This window comes from Dama dama, chromosome 23 (genome assembly GCF_033118175.1).
Source record: "Dama dama isolate Ldn47 chromosome 23, ASM3311817v1, whole genome shotgun sequence".
NCBI lineage: Eukaryota > Metazoa > Chordata > Mammalia > Artiodactyla > Cervidae > Dama > Dama dama.
In genome coordinates this window covers 63,641,955-63,662,059 of record NC_083703.1, presented here as the reverse complement: position 1 = coordinate 63,662,059, position 20,105 = coordinate 63,641,955, and the positions used below count along the sequence as shown (strand labels likewise).

General features: G+C 39.8%; 1 protein-coding gene across 1 annotated transcript; it reads left to right on the top strand.

The window, feature by feature from the left end:
- Window positions 1–1,314: 1,314 nt before the first annotated feature.
- Window positions 1,315–19,775, top strand: EIF2S2 (eukaryotic translation initiation factor 2 subunit beta). Its single transcript, XM_061127092.1, has 9 exons — window positions 1,315–1,453; window positions 6,152–6,329; window positions 7,974–8,077; window positions 10,879–11,014; window positions 11,723–11,823; window positions 12,409–12,557; window positions 15,005–15,061; window positions 18,566–18,651; window positions 19,307–19,775. The coding sequence occupies exons 1-9, from the start codon at window positions 1,439–1,441 to the stop codon at window positions 19,480–19,482; spliced, it is 1,002 nt and encodes a 333-aa protein (XP_060983075.1). The 5' UTR covers window positions 1,315–1,438; the 3' UTR covers window positions 19,483–19,775.
- Window positions 19,776–20,105: the final 330 nt, after the last annotated feature.

Sequence of the window (20,105 nt, the reverse complement as noted above, 5' to 3'; positions counted from 1 at the left end):
GTTGCCATTTAAGCAGCTCCTAAATAGGCGGAGCTAGGCTAGTGTTATCAACTAGAATATGCTGTCCTACTGAATACAAACAATTTCAAAAAACACCAACCTCAGACAAAGCCACTCTGTGACCATGATGGATCAAGACAAAAACAAAACCACCTCCATAAACTTACTGATTACTAACAAAAGAACAAGAACATTGCCCCAACCACACGCACCCACACACACCCACACCTCACACACACACAAAGACCAAATATCCCCCTATCCTGGCTGAGGGACTGCAGCTTCTTAACCAATCACAGCTTTAGCCACTCTTGGTTCTTCTCCCTTTTTCAAGTAAGAATTACTAAAATACCCATCAGAATTACCTCCATCTCCTTAACAGCATCCAATCCAGAGAGAAGGCCTGCTTCCTGGAACCCTCCCCCAAATTACCTAATACAAGCTCCAACCCTGTAAATTCTCTCCAGCACCATCTTCCTGGGATGCCCCCTGTGCCTCAGGCTGTGCCTCCACTCCTTATGAGGAGACAATAAGCCCAGCTTTGTTCAACAATACGAGTGTTCTAGGTGGTCTTCGGCTGGGGGGGGGGGGGGGACTGACAATAGTGAGAGCCCCCAAAAGGCTAACTGCTTCTATTATGCCTCAAGGGGAATTGCACCCACGCATTCAAAGTCTTTACAAACAAGGATTTTGAGGTTTCCGGACAGAATGCCTCTTGCCAGGCCGTTTCTCCTCATGAGACGTCTCCTTTCCCGTCTACATGGAGGCTTTTGGTTTCCGACCTCCCAAGTTGAAATCCAGCCTGTTGGGTTAGATTTCTGAAGTAAAACCCCTCAGTGAGGTGAGCGCTTCCACTTCCAACTTCGAGTTACTCAAACACTAGCATACCCCACGGGGACACGGTGGAGGTGGTAGCAGAGAAATTAAAGCACTAAAGAGTGCATACTACTGAATGCCTCACCCACCTCCCTAACTCAGGAGAAACCGCCCCGAATTCACTCCACAAGAGACGCTGAACAGCCGGGGTTCCCTGCTCCTCCAAAAGCTGAGGTAAGAACAGCCACCGGCAAAATCGAACCTTCCGGGCCGGCTTCCTCAGCGTCGCGCACGCGCAGGTGTCGCTGGGCAGTCGCCGCGCTAGCGCCTGCCTCTTCCGGGCGGACTACAAGTACCAGCTTGCCGGCGGTCGGCGTCGCCTGGTAACTCGCGCCAGTCGGAGCGCGCTAGGTCGGCTTCTCCGCGCGCCTGCGCATTGGCGGTCTCTGCGCAGGCGCATTTATAACGCTTGGGAGGAGAGGGCGGGGTGTCGTTCCCTTTCGCTGATGCAAGAGCCTAGTGCGGTGGTGGGAGAAGTGTCGGCAGGAGCAGCGCTGAAGCCGGGGCCTGGGGCTGACCCGTCAGACTTTCCGTCCGTGCCGAGCCCACTCGAGCCGCAGCCATGTCCGGGGACGAGGTGAGGGCCTGAGACTGGCACTATGGCTAGGGACCACGGCAGTGAGCCAGACCCACCCCAGTATGGGAGACTGGGCCTGCGGCCTAGCGGCCGGTCGCCGCCATGTGGGGCAGCCGGGCCTAGGCGACCCGGAGCGGTAGAGCCGGCGAGGGCTCCGGAGCCCTGGCTTGGCGGTTCCCGGTTCTCCTCAGGACGGGGGCGCTGAGGCCGGCGTCCTCTCGTGGCCGGCGTTTCCGGAATGGAGAGCACGTAGAAATTGCCCTCCAGAAGAGGGCTTGAATACCCGGTTCATGCCCCAACTGAACGAGACGGGCTGGCGACTCCTGCATTCCTTTCGATTTGATTCTGCAGCTCCAACTCTCCCTCGGTGGGCGCTGGTGGTACTGAGAGGAGCGTCTCTCGGCTCTAGTAGAGCGACCGCGTTTCAAACTTCGCAGGCTGGCTTGTCCTGCCCAGCATCCACTTTTGTTCTTATCTAGAGCATTTTTTTTTTTTTTTTTTTTAAGACGTGAGAGAGGGGGAGAAGTCAAGAGGAAAATATCCTTCAGCCTGAAAAAGTGATTAACCTGGGAAAGTTTTAGGGCCGTTGTCTCTGAGCCTGCCTCAGCATAGCTCTCAGCGACGTCAGCGGGAAGTCCGGGCTGCAAAGCTGCCTGGGTCTTTTTCCACTGTCTTGCTGGTACCTCAGCAAATTTCCTCAAGAACCTTTTCGGTCAGGTTTATCTCAGTTTATTTAAATCCAAACGGCCTAAAATGACATTTGACTTTTAAGTACGAGCCATAGGTATTGATTAACACTTTGAGAACTGCCAATGGAAAACCCCCTTAAGTTTTTAATTAATTTCAGTAAACATTCGAGTGGTTGGCCAGTAGGGCCTTGGAGAGCAGAGAAAAATTCGAAGCTTTTTGAGCTTTGTCATTTGAGGTGCGTCCTGAAAATGCTTTGAATTTCTTCAAGTAGTGGAAAGGATTCAGAGCAAGGAAGTAGAATATTATCCAACTTGGTTAGAGTTAATTCCTTAAAATACAGGTAATGGCTAGTTCATGGAGGAATTTGAAGACAAATTAAGGGATTTGGGTTTTATTCCGGAGGCGATTCCAAGCTCTCATTTGATTCTCATGACGCCCCTTTAAGATGTGTATTATTGTTATGCCCATTTCAGAGATGAGAATACTGAGGCTTCTAGAGGGTTGTGTGATGCTCGTGATCAAATAGTAAGTGACCGAGTCAGTAGTATTTAGAATTCCAAATCTCCGTTTGGTGCCTCGGAGATTCTCAGGAAAGAAACTGAATCTAAGGGAAGTATGTGATCCTGCTTTGGAGGTCATGGGTAGACATTGCTGTCCACCTGTCTTTTTAAAAGTTCTGAGAGTGGAGTTGTGTCATGCTTGTTTTGTTTCTACTCATTTTCTAAGCTTTTCATTACCTTTAACAAGTAAGCACCTATATAGCACAGAGTTCTCTGGGGTGCTATTCTGTGTTTTATATGGTAAAGTGCTCACAAATATTGTAAGAGATCTACTTCTAGTTGGTACAGGAGGTAGAAATAGAGCATCCACAGCAGTTTGGAGAGCTGGAGGGTTCCGTTTTAGCGGTGGGATTAGATGGTGAAAGAAGTGGAATATTACTGAAGGGTGAAAAGAACTTTGTCAAGCAGAGATGGCAGAACCAGCATTCCAGCAGAGGACTTTGAAAGCCAAGAAAGTATTAAAAAGCTTTGCATTTCTCAGATCTGCCAGTCCATTTTGTAAACTGTAAATTACTGCCCAGGGAAGTTAAGTTGCCTAACATCACAGAGCAAGTTAGTGGAAGTAGAATCCCACCTTTGCCTTCCACTCTGAAGGTATGTGCAGGTTCTGGTTCCTCTAATCCTGTTGGATAGAGAAGTTTTCTTAGGCCAATCCTTAACTTCTGGCTACTTTACAGGCTTGTAAGGATCAAGTGAAAAATCAGTAGGTGGAAATGATAAACTGTTAGGGACATCCTACAGCAGTAGTAGTCCTGCCTGGTAGCCAGGACAGAGGATTAAAGAATCTGCTAATAAAAAGTAATTTATTTCTTTTTTCACATTTCCTGTTTTTTTAATTTTTTAATGTATAGTTGCCATAAACTACACACTTCCTTTCAAACCTGGCAAGTAAGCCCAAAACTCACATAGCATAATCTCCTTTGAACTGACATCTGAAAAAGCAGTATTCTAGAAGTATGAGTGCTGCCATGTGAGGAAAAGTTCCCTAATCTACAGGCATCAAAGTGCTGTCAGTAGCTAAGATTATTGCTTATTACTGGGCCCCATTCACAAAGTATCTGAATACTGGGTTTTCACACAACATGGTAAGGTGTTTTACAAAAGAAACTGAATGAAAAATGGAATGTGTATTGTATGAAGTATACAAACACAGAAGAACACAATACAAATAAAAATCTCCCAGAATCCTATCACCCAGAGATGACGACACAGCATTTGTTCTGCTCAACTTGCCTCTCTGGGTTCTTTTGCAGCTCATTCCTGCCTTCTTGGTGTGGTGCCTTCTAGGCCTTAAAGTTATCTTGAGTAAGGTATGATAGATATGAGTAGGCTTCCAATTTCCTGAAGCACCCTGTTGTCAGGGTAATTTTTGCTGGTATCCCTTTCCCTCACCTTCTTCAACCCAACCCAGTGTGGGAAGTTAAAAAGAGAAAACATTTGAAGACTTTGTTGTAGACTCAAAAGAGTCTGATTTTCCGTAAGCACACTGTGAGCAACTATTTGCTTCTCAGATCCCAACTAGTCTCATAAAACATCTGGATTGTGATAATTTGTTAAATCAGATATAAAAGTCTTTTTAAAAAAAAAACATTTAAGTCAAGACTGACCTTGTGGTTTGAGGGAGGTCTACTTTGGGTACTGTTTGGGAATCCCTGGTTTCCGTATTTTTAAACTCTAGTTTTGCTGAGTGGTGTGAATAAAATGAAGGGATGAGTATATGTTTTCAGCATCCAGAGACAGTAATTGGGAGAGATACATCAGTGTATAATTCTTGCATATTTATAACTCTTTTCCAGGCTACAATCATAATGTTTCCCTGTGGACCTATATGAATGTTTTTCAAAGGATAACAGGGCAGTTGTGAGGATGTCCCTCTCATCTTTGGTGTGTCTTGCTGAATAATATAGTTAAAAGATAATTAATATTCTAGGCAAACTTGATACTGAAAAAAAAAAAAAAAAAGTGCAATAAATGGCATGTAAGCCCTGCCAGACAACCAGATTTATAGTGCTTGGAGTGTTATCTGTCCTTTTGCCAAATCTCCATATTTCAGGAATGAGGATGGATTATAGCTTCTTCCCTGGAATGATTACAAGACTGTATTTAGGGTAAACCAAGACCCAGTAGGTCAGCAGTGGGGAACTCCTTCCTCCTGACTCTTCTGTTTACTACTCTTAAGTTTGCCAAACTATGTTCCTCAGACTGACTGCTTTCCAGAATTAATCATTTATACGGTTAGAGCATTCTTAAGGTAGGAGGGGATAACTTTGAAATGAGGCTGTATCAATTTCCAGAACTCTTGCAGATCCTTCTTTATTGAGTGAGGATGATACTCTACCACTCTCCCTTATTACAGACCATAGTTTGGTTTCAGTGTAGCTCAGTTTCCTTAATGTACTTGGGACATAAAGGAATTTAAGTTAATTACAATCAGTTTGGGAATTTTTTTGAGTTTCATGATATGTCTTAAAGATTAGATCACCCTGAGTTGATGAATTTTGGTGATAGGAATCAAGACATACCATGCTTTTGTCACCTCTAAAGCATTACATATAAATTGTATAATAATTGCTAACATTTATTGAGTATTTTTGTACCAGGTACTGTGCCAAGTGTTTTATGTATATTTACCTTTTTTTGCTGTGCTTAGTCTCAGTCACGTCGGACTCTTTGCCACCCCATGGACTGCAGCCTGAAGTGGCCTCTGTCCAAGGGATTCTCCAGGCAAAAATACTGAAGTGTGTTGCCATGCCCTCCTCCAGGGGATCTTCCCATCCCAGGGATTTAACTCAGGTCTCCCACATTGCAGGTGGATTCTTTACCGTCTGAGCCCCCAGGGAAGCCTATTTACCTTTTTAGGCCTATTCACCTTTTTAGGTTTGGTTTTGGTTCTGCTGCTGATCTCCATTTTACAATTGAGGCGTGGAGAGGGCAAGAACTTATCTGGGGTAACAAAAGTAAAAACCAGAATTAGGATTTGAATTCAGTCAGTTAGGTTCTGGACTTGTGCTTTTAAACATTTTATCTTTTAATGTTCTAGAAGAAAAAAGCAGAGTAAAAGATTGTATAGAAGTTTCTTTTACTCAGATAGAGATTTGTTATATGAAGGGTTGATGATGGATTTCAGGATAAAAAAACATTTTTAAGTTTTTTTAAAATCAGGTCAAGTCTCCTGGTGTAGCAACCCAGGTTACCAAACTTAAATAAAACATGTATGACTTGTCTGGGCTTTGGTTTTCTCATTCATAAAGCAAGGGACGAAGCTTGGATTATTATAACGCTAAACTTCCTTTCCTAAATTCTATTATGTTGTGATAATTTATAAATTAAAAAACAGTACATGTGGTTTTTTTAAGAGTATACCTTTTAAGACTGCAGCACGTTTGTTATGTGAGCATCATTAAAAATAATCACATGGTCCTGATTTCTTTTCTTGTCTTTTAAACAGATGATTTTTGATCCTACTATGAGCAAGAAGAAAAAGAAGAAGAAGAAGCCTTTTATGTTAGATGAGGAAGGGGATGCCCAGACAGAAGAAACCCAGCCCTCAGAAACAAAAGAAGTGGAGCCAGAGCCAACTGAGGACAAAGATGTAGAAGCTGATGAAGAAGACAGTAGGAAAAAAGGTAAGTGGTAAATATGAGAGAGTCAATATTGTTCTGGAAGACCTCGTTCTCTTCCATCGGTGTTTTGAATTTTGTGCACACAATGACCTGAGAGGCTGTTATAGTGAAGATGAGGCCATGAACAGTCTGGGCACATGGGACCTTGCCAGATTTCTAGACGACTTGTTTCAGGGAAGATTCCACCAAATCCACAGGACAAAGATGATAAAACTTTGTCACTCCAGGGCTGGTTTTCCAGTCTAGCCTGTCCAGAAGTCTCTTTCAGTTTTTTTTTTCCCCCCCCTGTCTCTTTTCCAATTTTAACAGTGGTTTTATTTGAAAGAAATAGGACCAAGATATAGTTTTATGTCTTAACAAGTTGGAAAATATATAGAAGAAATTAAAATTACAGCCAGCATTTAGTTACTCACTCTCGAGCTCTAACATAAAACACCATTTAAATGATTTAGTAAACATGTTTGTGTCTGTTGAATAGAAGACACTGTAGTAGGGGTAGAGAAAATTGACATTCATTGAGCATCTGCCATGTGCTAAGCATCTTGTAAACTTTTAAAACAAAGTTGGAAAGTAAATCATTCTTTTAATAAGAATTAATTATGAATTCATAAATAGCTCCTTGAAAAACTTTGTAATAGAAGCATGTTAAAATATTCCTTGTGTACAGTAGGGCAGAACAAATGGAAAACGTATTGAACCAAACCTATTTTTACTCATTAATGGTGGATAAAATTTCATCTTTTTCATATTGTAGTCTCATTTTCATGAACTTGAAATACTTTATAAGGCCTTTTGTTGGTTGATTGATTGAATAACTTGTTGGACTAGGCACAATAATTTGGGTGAGAAAGGCATAATCCCTTGGTATTTCATGGGGAGATAGACAAGCAGCAAGTAAACACCTCTGTTGGAGTGACAGAATGTACTATTATCAAAGCACCTACAGGATACCTAACCGGGTTAGGGAATAGGAAAGACAGGCTTAGAGAAGACTTCTTGGTGGAGGTAACTCCTAACAAAGATCCTGTGAGATGAAGGTAAGAGCTATGGGAGAAGGGCCCATAGGAAGGCTTGAAGGTGAGAGACCACACATACTGCACTAAGAAGTGGAGGTAGTTCAGTTGAGCTGGAACTAGGAATTAAGGTGGAGTATGAGAGACTAGGCAGAAGTAGATAAAGCTGGAGAGCCCTGGAAAATTATGTTAGAACCCTGACTTTGTTTTGGGAACAATGAGGCATCATATGGTCAGCTACTATATAAATAGCCCCTACATGGTCCCCTATTCGATCCCTGGATCTGGAAGATCCCCTGGAGTAGGAAATGGCACCCTACTGTAGTATTCTTGCCTGGAAAAGTCCATGGGCAGAGGAGCCTGGTGGGCTGCAGTCCATGGGGTCACAGAGTTGGACAAGACTAAGTGACTGAGCACAGCATATGGTCCTCTAGCCAGGTAGTTTCCTACAAAGCTTTGAGTTGACCTGCCATTGTGTTTTTAGAACCATAACCTTTGTAGTTGTGGAGGAATGACTGTTCTAATTACTATCAGTCTAATTCTGGGGACTTGATTAATAACTGAAACATTGGTTTAATTCAATGTTTTGCGTTTTGCTATTTGTTAATAATTGATAATCTTAATTATCTTTTAGATGCTTCTGATGATCTAGATGATTTGAATTTCTTTAATCAGAAGAAAAAGAAGAAAAAATCGAAAAAGATATTTGATATTGATGAAGCTGAAGAAGGTATAAAGGTAGTATTGCTTTCTTATTGAAGGTAAAATTTGACCTCTTGAAAGGTTGCTAATGGCTGATGTTTCTCCCTCTTTGTCTCATCTCTTACTAGTTTTGCTTTTTTTAATTAAGGATTTAGTCACTACTGTTAAGGTCATTTTCTTGGCATTGTGTCTGACTAGGTATTTTAAAAGAATTATGGTTCAAAGGAATGTAAATTTAGCTTTTACACATTGTATTGAGTGCCATTAAGATGATTACAAAATGCCACTTGTCATTAATCATACTGAGATTGGCTGAGGAGAGAGATTTCTGTGGGAAATCCTGTAGAGCAAATATCTCTATGATTTCTTCTGTTAAAATGTTGGTAGCATGTTGAGGATACACAGATTTATGTATATACCTCTGAGCAGCAAAGAATGAACCCCGGCCTGTGGTGGTTGGTGGCTGATGACTTTATGGCCTGTTCTCCTACAGGAGAACCAGAGCAATCAGGCTGGTTTTATGGGATTCTCTGATCTTGAGGGGACTTGAGGCCCTGTAATTGTCTTATTACTGGATCGATTTCTAATATAAATATCTCAGAGTTAACTTTGAATAAGGAGTAGAAAGATGGGTGGGTAAGTAGGTGAATAGGAGGATGGGTGGAGGAAGGAGCTGAAAGTCTGTTCTTTAATGATTTGTTAATTCAGCAGATATGTATTAGTGAAGACCGTGAGTCAGGCATTGTGTGCTAATTGTTAGGGTACTAAAACAAGTAAGATACTTTCTGTTTTCAGAGGTTCAGGGATAATTTGGAGTTCTTTAGAACAAGATGATTTTACCTGGATTTATCCTATTCTCTCCTTGTTTGGAGATTCTCTTCTTTTCCTACTACTGTAGGGAAATTGATAAAGAGAAATGTTCAGATTATACTGGATAAATGAAGTATAAATATCCCAGGTAACCAGGTGACACATTAGAGATGTGCCACAGAAAATCTTGGTTAACAAATTTCTCTAGTAACTTTTGTCCTGAAGAGTCACTTATAAGCTCTAATTTCAGTGCTTGGATACTTTTTTCTCTGCTCTTAAATCATAACAAGAAGTTTCAAGTATCCTTATCAGGCAAGACATGGACATTAACTTGAGGCTGAAGTGTTTTTAAGATTTGCATTTTCAGACCACCACAGGGCTTTTGAAAAATACTTTGTGCTATTCTCTACCTTTCACTGGGTCTTAGCCTCGAGGTTAGAAATAGAGCTTACTGGGATAAAATTATTAATATAGGACTAGAAGCTGACTGGTGTGTGCTAACTTATATTTAGCCTGTCTGAGTTTCTCATTTACTGATTGTCGTCTTAGAGACCAGGTTAACATCTGGTTTCTTGTCTGGTGTATCCAGCTTGATACACATGGGCTGATTGGTCTTTGATGGTCGGATGTGGCACTGAGACAACACAGCTAGATTTGGCATCTTAAGGCTGCACTTTATTTATTCCTGGCTATTTGAGCTTTTTTGCTCATTAGATTTCTAAAATTGCTATAGCAAAGTCTACAGAGTAGCACAAAAGTAGATGTTGATAAGTAATGTTGACAGCACACTTCAGTTTGGATACACTGATGTAAGTAGGTGAGATTAGAAGGCTGGAACTAAAACTGGCCCTTTCTGCTCTTCTAGGGTTTTTGTGTCTCATTTCAAGGTTGTGCCTGCTTTACATCCATGACTATAGCAGCTAATCTTGGGATCAAGCTTTACCTTCTCTCTGTTCATTCATCATGTGACCCTAATTCTCCATGGGTTCTGCCTTTTCCCTCTTTCATGATTTCATCTGTTGAAGTGTTGCCCAAAGACCTCCTTACAGCCTAGTGCCATGTTGGCAGTGGTATAAGAAAAAAAATACCTGGTTTTTTCACTGGTCCTTGCATACAGTTCCTAAGACTCTTAGAATCTCTGGATCTAAGTTTGATCACCAAGAGCCAATGATTTCATCAATGATGCCTACAGAATGAAGCCTCCATAAAAATCTCATGGGTGGGCTCGGTAAAAAAAAAACCCTTGGGGGGCGGTTTTGGAGAGCTTCAGTGCTGGTGACCACATTGGGATGTTAAGAGTAGTATACCTGGAGAGAGCATGGAAGCACTACACTTCTGCTTCCCTGTTCTTGCTCTATGCATGTTCTCCATTTGGCTGTTTCCAGGTGTATCCTTTATATAATATTGTGTATATGTATATGTATATCAAGTATAATAAGGTAAGTGTTTTCCTGAGTTCTTTGAGCCCTTCTAGCAAATGATTGAATTAGGGGTGTCTGGGAACCCCTGAACTTTTAAGTAGGACATACGTGTGGGAAACCTGGGGACTCTGTACTTGAAATTGGCCTCTGAAATGAAAACAGTCTTATGGAACTGAGCCCTTAAATCCATGGAGTTTGTCACTAACTGGATAGTGTCAGAACTACATTGATTTGTATGTTATCTAGTTAGTGTCAGAGTTGGAAAATTGGTGTGGAAAAACATCACACATTTGGTGTCAGGAGGAAAAAGTGCTCCTACTAACTGCATCAGAATACTCAGAAACTTATTTAAAGTATTCCTAAACCCCATGCCTGCTGAAGACTGTCAGTGAGATATAAGAATCCTTGTTAAGTGTCTTAAAAATTTTCCAGTTTAAATGACACTCTGAACCAGCTTGGTTCACCTGTGAGAGAGATTTCTGATCTATAACTTCAGTTTTGAATGTGTAATACTTTTTTCCTCCAAAGCCATGTCGGCCCATATCATTTAAAAATAAAAATAATAATTCTAGTAGCAAAATGTTGACTCTTATCTCACTTTCTTAGGATCTTAAGATTGAAAGTGATGTTCAGGAAGCAGCTGAACCAGAGGAAGATCTTGACATTATGCTTGGCAATAAAAAGAAGAAAAAGAAGGTTGTCAAGTTCCCTGATGAAGATGAAATACTAGAGAAAGATGAAGGTAATATTGGTGGGCTTAACAGCTCATTTCTAGGCTCACAGAAACCTTTGGCCCAATCTCTTTCATGAATGGGTTCCTTATTTATTTTTTCTTGGCCCCTTATTTCTGCTACCTAGTAATGGAAGCTAAAAGGAAACAGAATCTAACTTGATAATCAAAGTTTAAAAGATTTCATGGGGGAAGAACTTGACAGTTGTGATTACATTATAACATACTGATTTAGATTATCAGGACAATTATTGTAACTGGATTTAAATTTTTTTTTTTTACTATTTTGTTAAAAGTGCTGTTTATTAGCCTCAAAGTACTATAACTACTTTAGAGAATTTATTATAGTCAGCAGATGGGTTTTTATGGATGTGTTTGTTTCTTAAGTGCTTCAAAACAGACATTTTGTTCTCTAATTATCCTAGTGCATTAGTTTGTTTGTTAAATCAAGAAACAGTTCCGTGTGTCTGTATTACCACAAATTCTTAATTAGAAAGGTCTCTATTAAGGATGATTTATGAAAGTTGTAACATCTCCCTAAGGAATATGGGGTTATTTAAGAGCCTTGATGCCTTTATGATTAAGACTGTTATGAATGCAGTTGTGGGAGGGAAGACAAATGTCCTAAAGCTTTCATTTCTCTAGATCTGCTTCTCCCTTCCCCTTTTTGTTCTTGTATCAGGCCCTACCCCTCATTCTTATAGTCTTTGTTATCTGTAGCTTTAGAAGATGAAGACAGCAAAAAAGATGATGGTATTTCATTCAGTAACCAGACAGGCCCTGCTTGGGCAGGCTCAGAAAGAGACTACACATACGAAGAGGTAAGACAAATTCTGTTGTGAAAGGGGGCTAAACTGTTCACTAGAACTCAAAAGCAGGATAAATGTCCCCTGAATTGAAAGGGCCATTGAAGTACAGGTTGATAATGAAACAGACCCAGAGAGGTCACACAGCCAATGCACAGCACTTTCTGATGCCCACGTATGGGGCAGGCAGTCATTATAGTATCATCAGAATCCATGAACTTCTAAGGTCATTGGAGCCCCCCTAGAGGGGGACATTAGAGAAGGAAGTGTTAATATGGGGCCAAGCTAGTCTGGAGTTTGTTTGTTCTGGGTAGACTGAATTTTACTTTTCCAGGTACCACATATTTTCCCACGGTAACAGTAGAATTAGTAGGAGCTTGTTGATTCCTTTAACTCTGAATATGGAACTGTTCCACTTTCATAATGGACCAGTTGCTGTTCAGGGTTGAGAATTATTTTCAAGGAGCTCCCAGAACATGTGATGAGTGTGTACATTTGATAAGTAAAGTTGGTTCTTAAAGGAAATGCACAAGTTACTCAAGTGGGAACTGTATACTCCTATTAATAAGACTGTACATGAATACCACTTTATCTCTATAGCTACTGAATCGAGTGTTCAACATCATGAGGGAAAAGAATCCAGATATGGTAGCTGGAGAGAAAAGGAAATTTGTCATGAAACCACCACAGGTCGTCCGAGTAGGAACCAAGAAAACTTCTTTTGTCAACTTTACAGATATCTGTAAACTGTAAGTTGGTTAATGCAGAGTCTCCATCCCAAATGCCAGGTTCTCAGTGGAGTATATGTTAAATATCCTTAATATGGATGTAGAAAGAGACAGTGCACAGGTGTCAGGGTTGGGTTGAGGGAGGTCACAGTTCAAGTCCATCAGTTCTTTTGATTCATACGTCTTAAGGCTTGATTTATTAGGCATCTAAAAGTAAGGGAATGCAACTCATGCTGACTTATGAGAGGATTCTAACCAGATGGAGTGAAGAGTCAGGAGATTGAATATAGTCCTTAGAAAGAAGCCTGGGAAGCCCAGGCAGATGGAAAAGCTCATCAGGCTGGAGTGGGCCTGCCAAGCAAGTAACAAGCAGTGAGCTTTGGGAAGGCAGCTACATTTAATGTTCTGCTTCCTTGGTTATTGCCAAGACACAGTTGATGAGATTTCTACTTCATTAATTACCATCATATTCCATGCCTGTCTTACCCCCATGTCACTGTCACATGGGCCTGGCTCTTCTCAGACTTCCTCAGCTACACCTTTTTTGGCAGGTTCCTCAGGGCAACTGACGTTATCTCCTGTTTGTTCTTTAATTTCATAAGTAATATAGGCTTGTTGTCAGTAAAAGGGAAAGAAAGAAAAGAAAGTGAAGTCGCTCAGTCATGTCTGACTCTTTGCAACCCCATGGACTGTAGCCCACCAGGTTCCTCCGTCCTTGGGATTTTCCAGGCAAGAGTACTGGAGTGGGTTGCCATTTCCTTCTCCAGGTGATCTTCTTGACCCAGGGATTGAACCCGGGTCTCCCACATTGTAGGCAGATGCTTTACCATATGAGCCATCAGGGAAGTCAAAATAAAGAAAATGTAATCACTAAAAATTCCCTGACCAGAGTAACCACTTTTTTTCATTGCTTGTAGGCATGACTTAAAAAGTTTGACTTTTTTTTTGCTGGTGGCGATAATAGTATTTCTGTCTATAGAAATTGATAGAAAATGAGAAAAGACAGACCTGCTAAAGAAAATGAGAAATCATCTAAGTTCATCGTTAAGAGATAGGTAATCATAGTTTAGTATTTTTATGTTTAGCTACGTGGTTTTTTTTTTTTTTTTTAGTATTTATTTGGCTGCACCGGCTCTTAGTTGCAGCACTTGGGATCTTTAGTTGCAGTGTGTGAACTCTTAGGTGTGGCATGTGGAATCTAGTTCCCTGACCAGGGATAGGATGTGGGCCCCCTGCATTGTGAGTGCAGAGTCTTAGCCCCTGGATCACCAGGGAAGCCCCCTCTTTAGCTACTATTAAGCATCTAAATATTTTTTAATAAATTGGTATTATACTGGTTTTTAACATATTTTCCTCAATATATAGTGAAATTTTTACCCATATCATTAAATCTTTACAAATGTTTTTAAGAGTTATACAGCATATTCTGACAGTTCCTTGGTTGAACATGGTTGCTCCCAATTTTTCGTTATCAGGCAGAGCTTCATAGAACAATCCTGATACGTGTATCTTGGCAGAACTCAGAATAGAGCCTTAGGGTGAAAATTCCCAAGAGGGAATTGCCTAGTCAAAAGGAATGGACATTGTTTATAGCAAACATTGGCAAGTTGCTTTCCAGCAAGTTTATACCAGTTTATACTCCCACTAGCAATATAAGTACCTACCAGTTTTATTATATTTCACCAACCCTTACTCATTACATTTTTGGGGGAAAAAAGCCTTTTAAAATTGTAATAGTAGTACCTAGTTATTGGAACAAACTCAAACCGTGCCAAGTGAATAGAATTAAAAAGTGTACTGAGTGGCATTACTTGTATTTGCTTTTTTAATTTATGTGCTTTTTCATTTTATGCTTTTTTGTTCTTATTTAGAGACCTGTATTTTAAAAGCAGGATAGAATGGATGTACCGTAATTTAACTACTTCCCAGTTGGTGAATATTTTAGCTGTTTTAAATTTCTGTTGTTGTGCTGCCATGAAATACTTCCCTTTTTAAAAATGAATTCCAAACAGGAAATATATAGGAATTCACATAACACCCAAGTATTCATTGCCTTGATTTGGTGTGTTTTGACCTCTTGATACTTTAACTTCACATCTTTTTACTTCTTTAAAAAGGGGGCTTTACAGTTACAATTTAAGGCCATCTTTATATATCTTTTTTTTTTTTATATATATTTATCTTTCTGATCTCTTTTACTTTCCTTCCTAGAAAAAGATCTTATCCTTAAAAGTTGGTATTTACCTTTCCTGTCCACGTCTATAGACATTTACCAGTGTGTATATACTTGTAAATAAAATGTAATATTGTTTTATGGGCTTTAAAATGTAAACAAATGGTATCATGAACTGTGCTAAAATTCACCTAACAGCTGAGTGATTACAAAACAGTAAAGAGAATGAGGTAGTTAGAAGTTTGGTTACATTTCCATGAAAGATAAGGTTTATATTATTCCACTTTCTTTTTAGATTACATCGTCAGCCTAAACATCTCCTTGCATTTTTATTGGCTGAATTGGGTACAAGGTAAGAAACTATATTCACATTTGTTACTTACAGTATTAATGGACATTTTATAAGAACTTCTTTTAACTTGAAAAGATATGTAATACACTTAGGAAAAAAAACATCCACCTGATTGTCAGAAGAACTTTTAGGGCAATGAAGGAGGGAAACTTGTTCATTTCTATGGGAGAGGTTGGTTTCTTGGGAATAGGGAAACGGTTCACAGTGGCTCATATGTGAACAGGTCTGTTAGGTATACCAAAGTGAGCTGAATATCCCTTTAAAAATAAGTAATGTAGAATTAAGGACATAATGAATATGACTAACATGTTGAGTGTCCATTGTGTGCCAGACTCTTTTGGATACCATCTCAATCTTTACAACAGTTCTGTGGACTGTTAGAAAGTAGTGTTACTCCATCTTAACACATTTGGAAACAGGTTTGGTGAAGTGAGGTTGTATAGGTGGTCACATAGAGAAAGAAAAAAGAAAAAGTGTTAGTCATTCAGTTGTGTCCAACTCTTCACAACCCACGAACTGTGGCCTGCCAGGCTCCTCTGTCCATGGAATTCTCCAGGCAAGAATACTGGAGTGGATTGCCATTTCCTTCTCCAGGGAATCTCCCTGACCCAGGGATCAAACCTGAGTCTTCTGTATTGCAGGCAAGATTCTTTACCATCTGAGCCACTAGGTCACACAGCTAGTTAATTGCAGTCAAGATGTAAACTCAGGTCTACGTTTCTTGGGAGCTTTTAACTCTTTCAAAAGCCTTAATCTTGTGCCTTGTTGGTAGTACAGAGGTAATTAAGGTGTTCTCGTCTCTTCCTATCTAGAAACTCATTTTGTTGGAACTGGCTGTATTTGCTGTGAGGTGAAGGAGTAATTTGCTTGACCAATGGTAGACATGTGGGCTGTGTTGTGGGAGAATTGTATTTTAAATGTATATTTGTTACAAACATAAATTACATAAACTGATGGAGCAAAAGGTAGCAGTGTTTTTCCTACTTTTCAGAATAATTACAGTTTTTGTGGAGGTGAGGTAAATTATAACAAGTTGTAACCAGTGAATTTATAGTCTATGAGCTAAATATTATAGGGCTATCAAGAAAATCAAATTTCTTTTGACAGTGAATGGAAAAGATTTTCAGTGTCAAGCATTGGAATCAGTGTTGCCTGGAAATTAAGGGTTACTGTTCATGGAGGATGATAATAAACTTACAGTTAGAGGAGAATCATAGGAGAGGTTCTTGCGAAAGTCAGTTTAATAGTAAGATAAGGAATAGATTTAATGCTGCTTGGCTGGATTTTTGTTTACTTTCTGGTTTATAATTTCTTTTTTTCTTCTCACATTTTTGTATGGCTGAAATTCCAAAGCTTAATTTTGATGAAACCCAATTTATCAGTGTATTTATTTGGTCACTTGTGCTTTTCAGTGTCATATTTAAGAAACTGTTGACTAACACATGGTCATGAAATTTATGTCTGTGTTTTCTTCTAAGATGACTACAATTTTAGCTCTGATGTTTAGGTCGACAATTTATTTTGCAGCTATTTTTTGGTATGTTAAAAGTGTCAAAGTTGTTTCTTTTGCATATGAATAGATAACCTAGTTGATCTTGCACCATTTGTTGAAAAAACTATTCTCTGCTCCAATGAATTATCTTGACACTACTTCAGAAATTAATTGACAATAAAATAAAGAGTTTATTTTTGGACTCAATTTCTTTCATTGATGTACATGAGTACTGTGGCTTTGCAGTGTATTTCGATCTCAGAAAACATGAGTCCTCCAACTTTCTCCTTTTTCACCATTATTTTGGCTATACTCAGTCCTGGGCATTTCCATATAAGTTTGTTTATTTTTACATCAACTTTAAAAAAAAAAAATGATGTCTAGCCCAGAGCCTTGCTTTCTCAAAAGTATTACTTGTCAGCAACTACTTTTAAAAAATCACAGGCCTTTTAAAAAAGTTTCTCTTTAAGCATCTTTGACAATATGAGGCCTGTGATTTCAACTGTACTTTTGGGGGAGGGGTTGAAACTGCTTTATAGATACAATTCACACATTTAAAAATGTATAATCCAGTAGTTCTAATTTGTTCACATAGTTAACCATCACAGTTTTAGAACACTTTCATTAACTATATGCCACTGAATCAAAAGATTTGGTCTTAGAATTTTTAAAGATATCTGTAGCTCTTTTCATAGTTTTTATATTTATAGTGCACCTCACTGCCTTGCATGTGGTATACAGTCAATAAAAATGTGATTGTCCTTTGTTGTGTGAATGGGTCATCACACAGTTAAGGAATCAGGTTTTTTTCCCCTTCAGTGGCTGAGTCCAGCTCTTTGTGACCTCATGGACTGCAGCATGCTGGGCTTCCCTGTCCATCACTATCTCCCAGAACTCAGTGTCCATTGAGTCAGTGATATTATCCAACCAGTCTTATCCTCTGTCACTCTCTTCTCCTCCTGCCCTCACTCCTTCCCAGCATCAGGGTCTTTTCCATTGCGTCAGCTCTGCACATCAGGTAGCCAAAGTATTGGAGCTTTAGCATTAGTCCTTCCAATGAATATTCCGGGTTGATTTCCTTTCTGATTGACTGGTTTGATCTCCTTGCAGTCCAAGGGACTCTCAGGAGTCTTCTCCAGCACCACAATTTGAAAGCATCAATTTTTTCAGCACTCAGCCTTTTTTATAGTATAACGGTCACATCCGTAACAAGACTACTGGAAAAACCATAGCTTTTAACTAGACAGACCTTTGTCAGCAAACTGATGTCTCTGCTTTTTAATACACTGTCTAGGGTTGGTCATAGCTTTCCTTCCAAGGAGCAAGTGTCTTTTAATTTCATGGCTGCAGTCACTGCAGTAATTTTGGAGCCCAGAAAGATAAAAATCTGTCAGTTTCCACTTTTTCCCCATCATGAAGTGATGGGGCCAGAGGCCATTCATCTTAGTTTTTTTCATGTTGAGTTCCAAGCCAGCTTTTTCGCTCTCCTTTTTCACCCTCATCAAGAGGCTGTTTAGTTCCTCTTCACTTTCTGCCGTAAGGGTGGTGTCATCTGCATATCAGGCTATTGATATTTCTCCTGGCAATCTTGATTCCAGCTTGTGATTCATCCAGCCTGGCATTTCACATGATGTACTCCGCATGTAAGTTAAATAAGCAGAGTGACAATATCTAGCCTTGACAATACTCCTTTCCTGATTTTGAACCAGTCTGGTTTTACACTTAATATCAATTACAAATCATTTGTTGCTGAAGATGTAATTAAAAATTGAATTTAATGTTAGGAAATAAGACTAAATCATTAGGCACCAACTACTTAACTTTTGAGAAACCAGGTAGCATTGCCCCTATGACTTACCTGTGTCGTTGAATATATTTTAGTATTTAAAATATTTGAATATTTAATACTTATATATTATAAAAATAAATATAAATATTTAAGATTTAAAATGTTTGGTATTTGATTCCTTATAGGGAAAAACAATAATAGAGATATTTGTTTTCTTTCATAGTGGTTCTATAGATGGTAATAATCAACTTGTAATTAAAGGAAGATTCCAACAGAAACAGATAGAAAATGTTTTGAGAAGATATATCAGTAAGTGTATAATTTTTAACACATCACTCTGAAATGTTCCCATTGGGCTGAAATATTCTGGGTGACAGCCATTGGTTTTTAATGAAGCTAGACAGGCTGGCCTTAGAAGATGAGGGAAAATGATAGTGGTGGGGAACTGGGGTGGGAGGTGGCTCTTGGTAGCCAGTTGGGGGTCAGGGGGTGGGATTTGGATTTCCTAAGAAGACCCAGCTGATCAAGGCTGCTGGTTGGTTCTAGGCTGAAGGCCAAGTCAAAGAAATCTATCTGCATTCAGACCCCTGATCTGACCTAGTTTTCTTACCTTCCTAATCACTTAAAATTGGCAGATCTGTTCCCACCTACAAAAGCTATTAAGTTCTCTTTTGAGTGCATCTCCTATAGACAAAGCCAGGAGTAGGCATCTGGCAGGTGTCACTGCTTCTTTGGACATTTGGAGCCTTTTTTCAACCCATGGTTAAGTTTGTGAAGTATCACATCAGATAGCTTGTGTTTTCTTACCTCTAGAATAGCTGGTTGCAGCTAAGATAAGCTTTCAGTTTGGGTTCCAGTGTGGGATTGCAGAGTTCAGTAGAAGCATTTTAGAGGAAAGAAAACCTTTGGCTCAGGTAAAAAAACCTGTGGCTATCAGGTAATTCTGTGTGTTGTTTCTCCTCAGAGGAATACGTCACCTGTCACACGTGCCGATCACCAGACACAATCCTGCAAAAGGACACCCGACTCTATTTCTTACAGTGCGAAACTTGTCATTCTCGATGCTCTGTTGCCAGCATCAAAACTGGCTTCCAGGCTGTCACGGGCAAGCGAGCACAGCTCCGTGCCAAAGCTAACTAATTTGCTAATCACCACTGATTTTGCAAAGTGTGTTTTGGAGATTTGGCTGGACAGGTTTACCATCAGAGTGGATATACCACTATTAAAAACAAGATAGAAAAGCTGCCAGGTTCTTTGGCGTGTGGCTGGTTGGTCTGAAATTCTTGCAAGATGCCGTTGCTGAAGCTGTTGACATACTCATTGCCTACTTTAACAACTGTCAGAGAAACATGATGGGGTAAGGCGGTGCTTTTTTAAAATCGTTCATAGACTTCTGTAAAATGCAAGATAAATTAAAGTTATTATAACAGTGATTCTTTCAATTTGGTTTGTCCTTCAGTTTTCTTTTCTATTAAAAAATTATGCTTAATGAATTCAGCACAACAGTTTGTGCCTGGGCAGCTCTGGTGAGGTCTCTTTATGCTTGTCCTGAGAACCTTAAGCTGGGTAGTCATTTTCCTTCTCAGTTTTCTTGGGATGCCTGAAGTAGACACAGCTTCACATGAGGATGGTTGGAACATGAGATCTGGGAGGACAGCCTGTTTTTGGTGTCCAGAGAACAATTATATAGACTTGAATTCTTTTTCATTATGTGGGGATTGTTGCCACTACCTCACAGCTGAGTCCTCCATCTGTTATCATGA

Coding starts and splice junctions, on each gene's coding strand:
- EIF2S2 (XM_061127092.1), top strand. Junction 12,558..15,004: donor TTTACAGATATCTGTAAACT/GTAAGTTGGTTA, acceptor CTTTCTTTTTAG/ATTACATCGTCAGCCTAAAC. Junction 15,062..18,565: donor TTGGCTGAATTGGGTACAAG/GTAAGAAACTAT, acceptor TTTCTTTCATAG/TGGTTCTATAGATGGTAATA.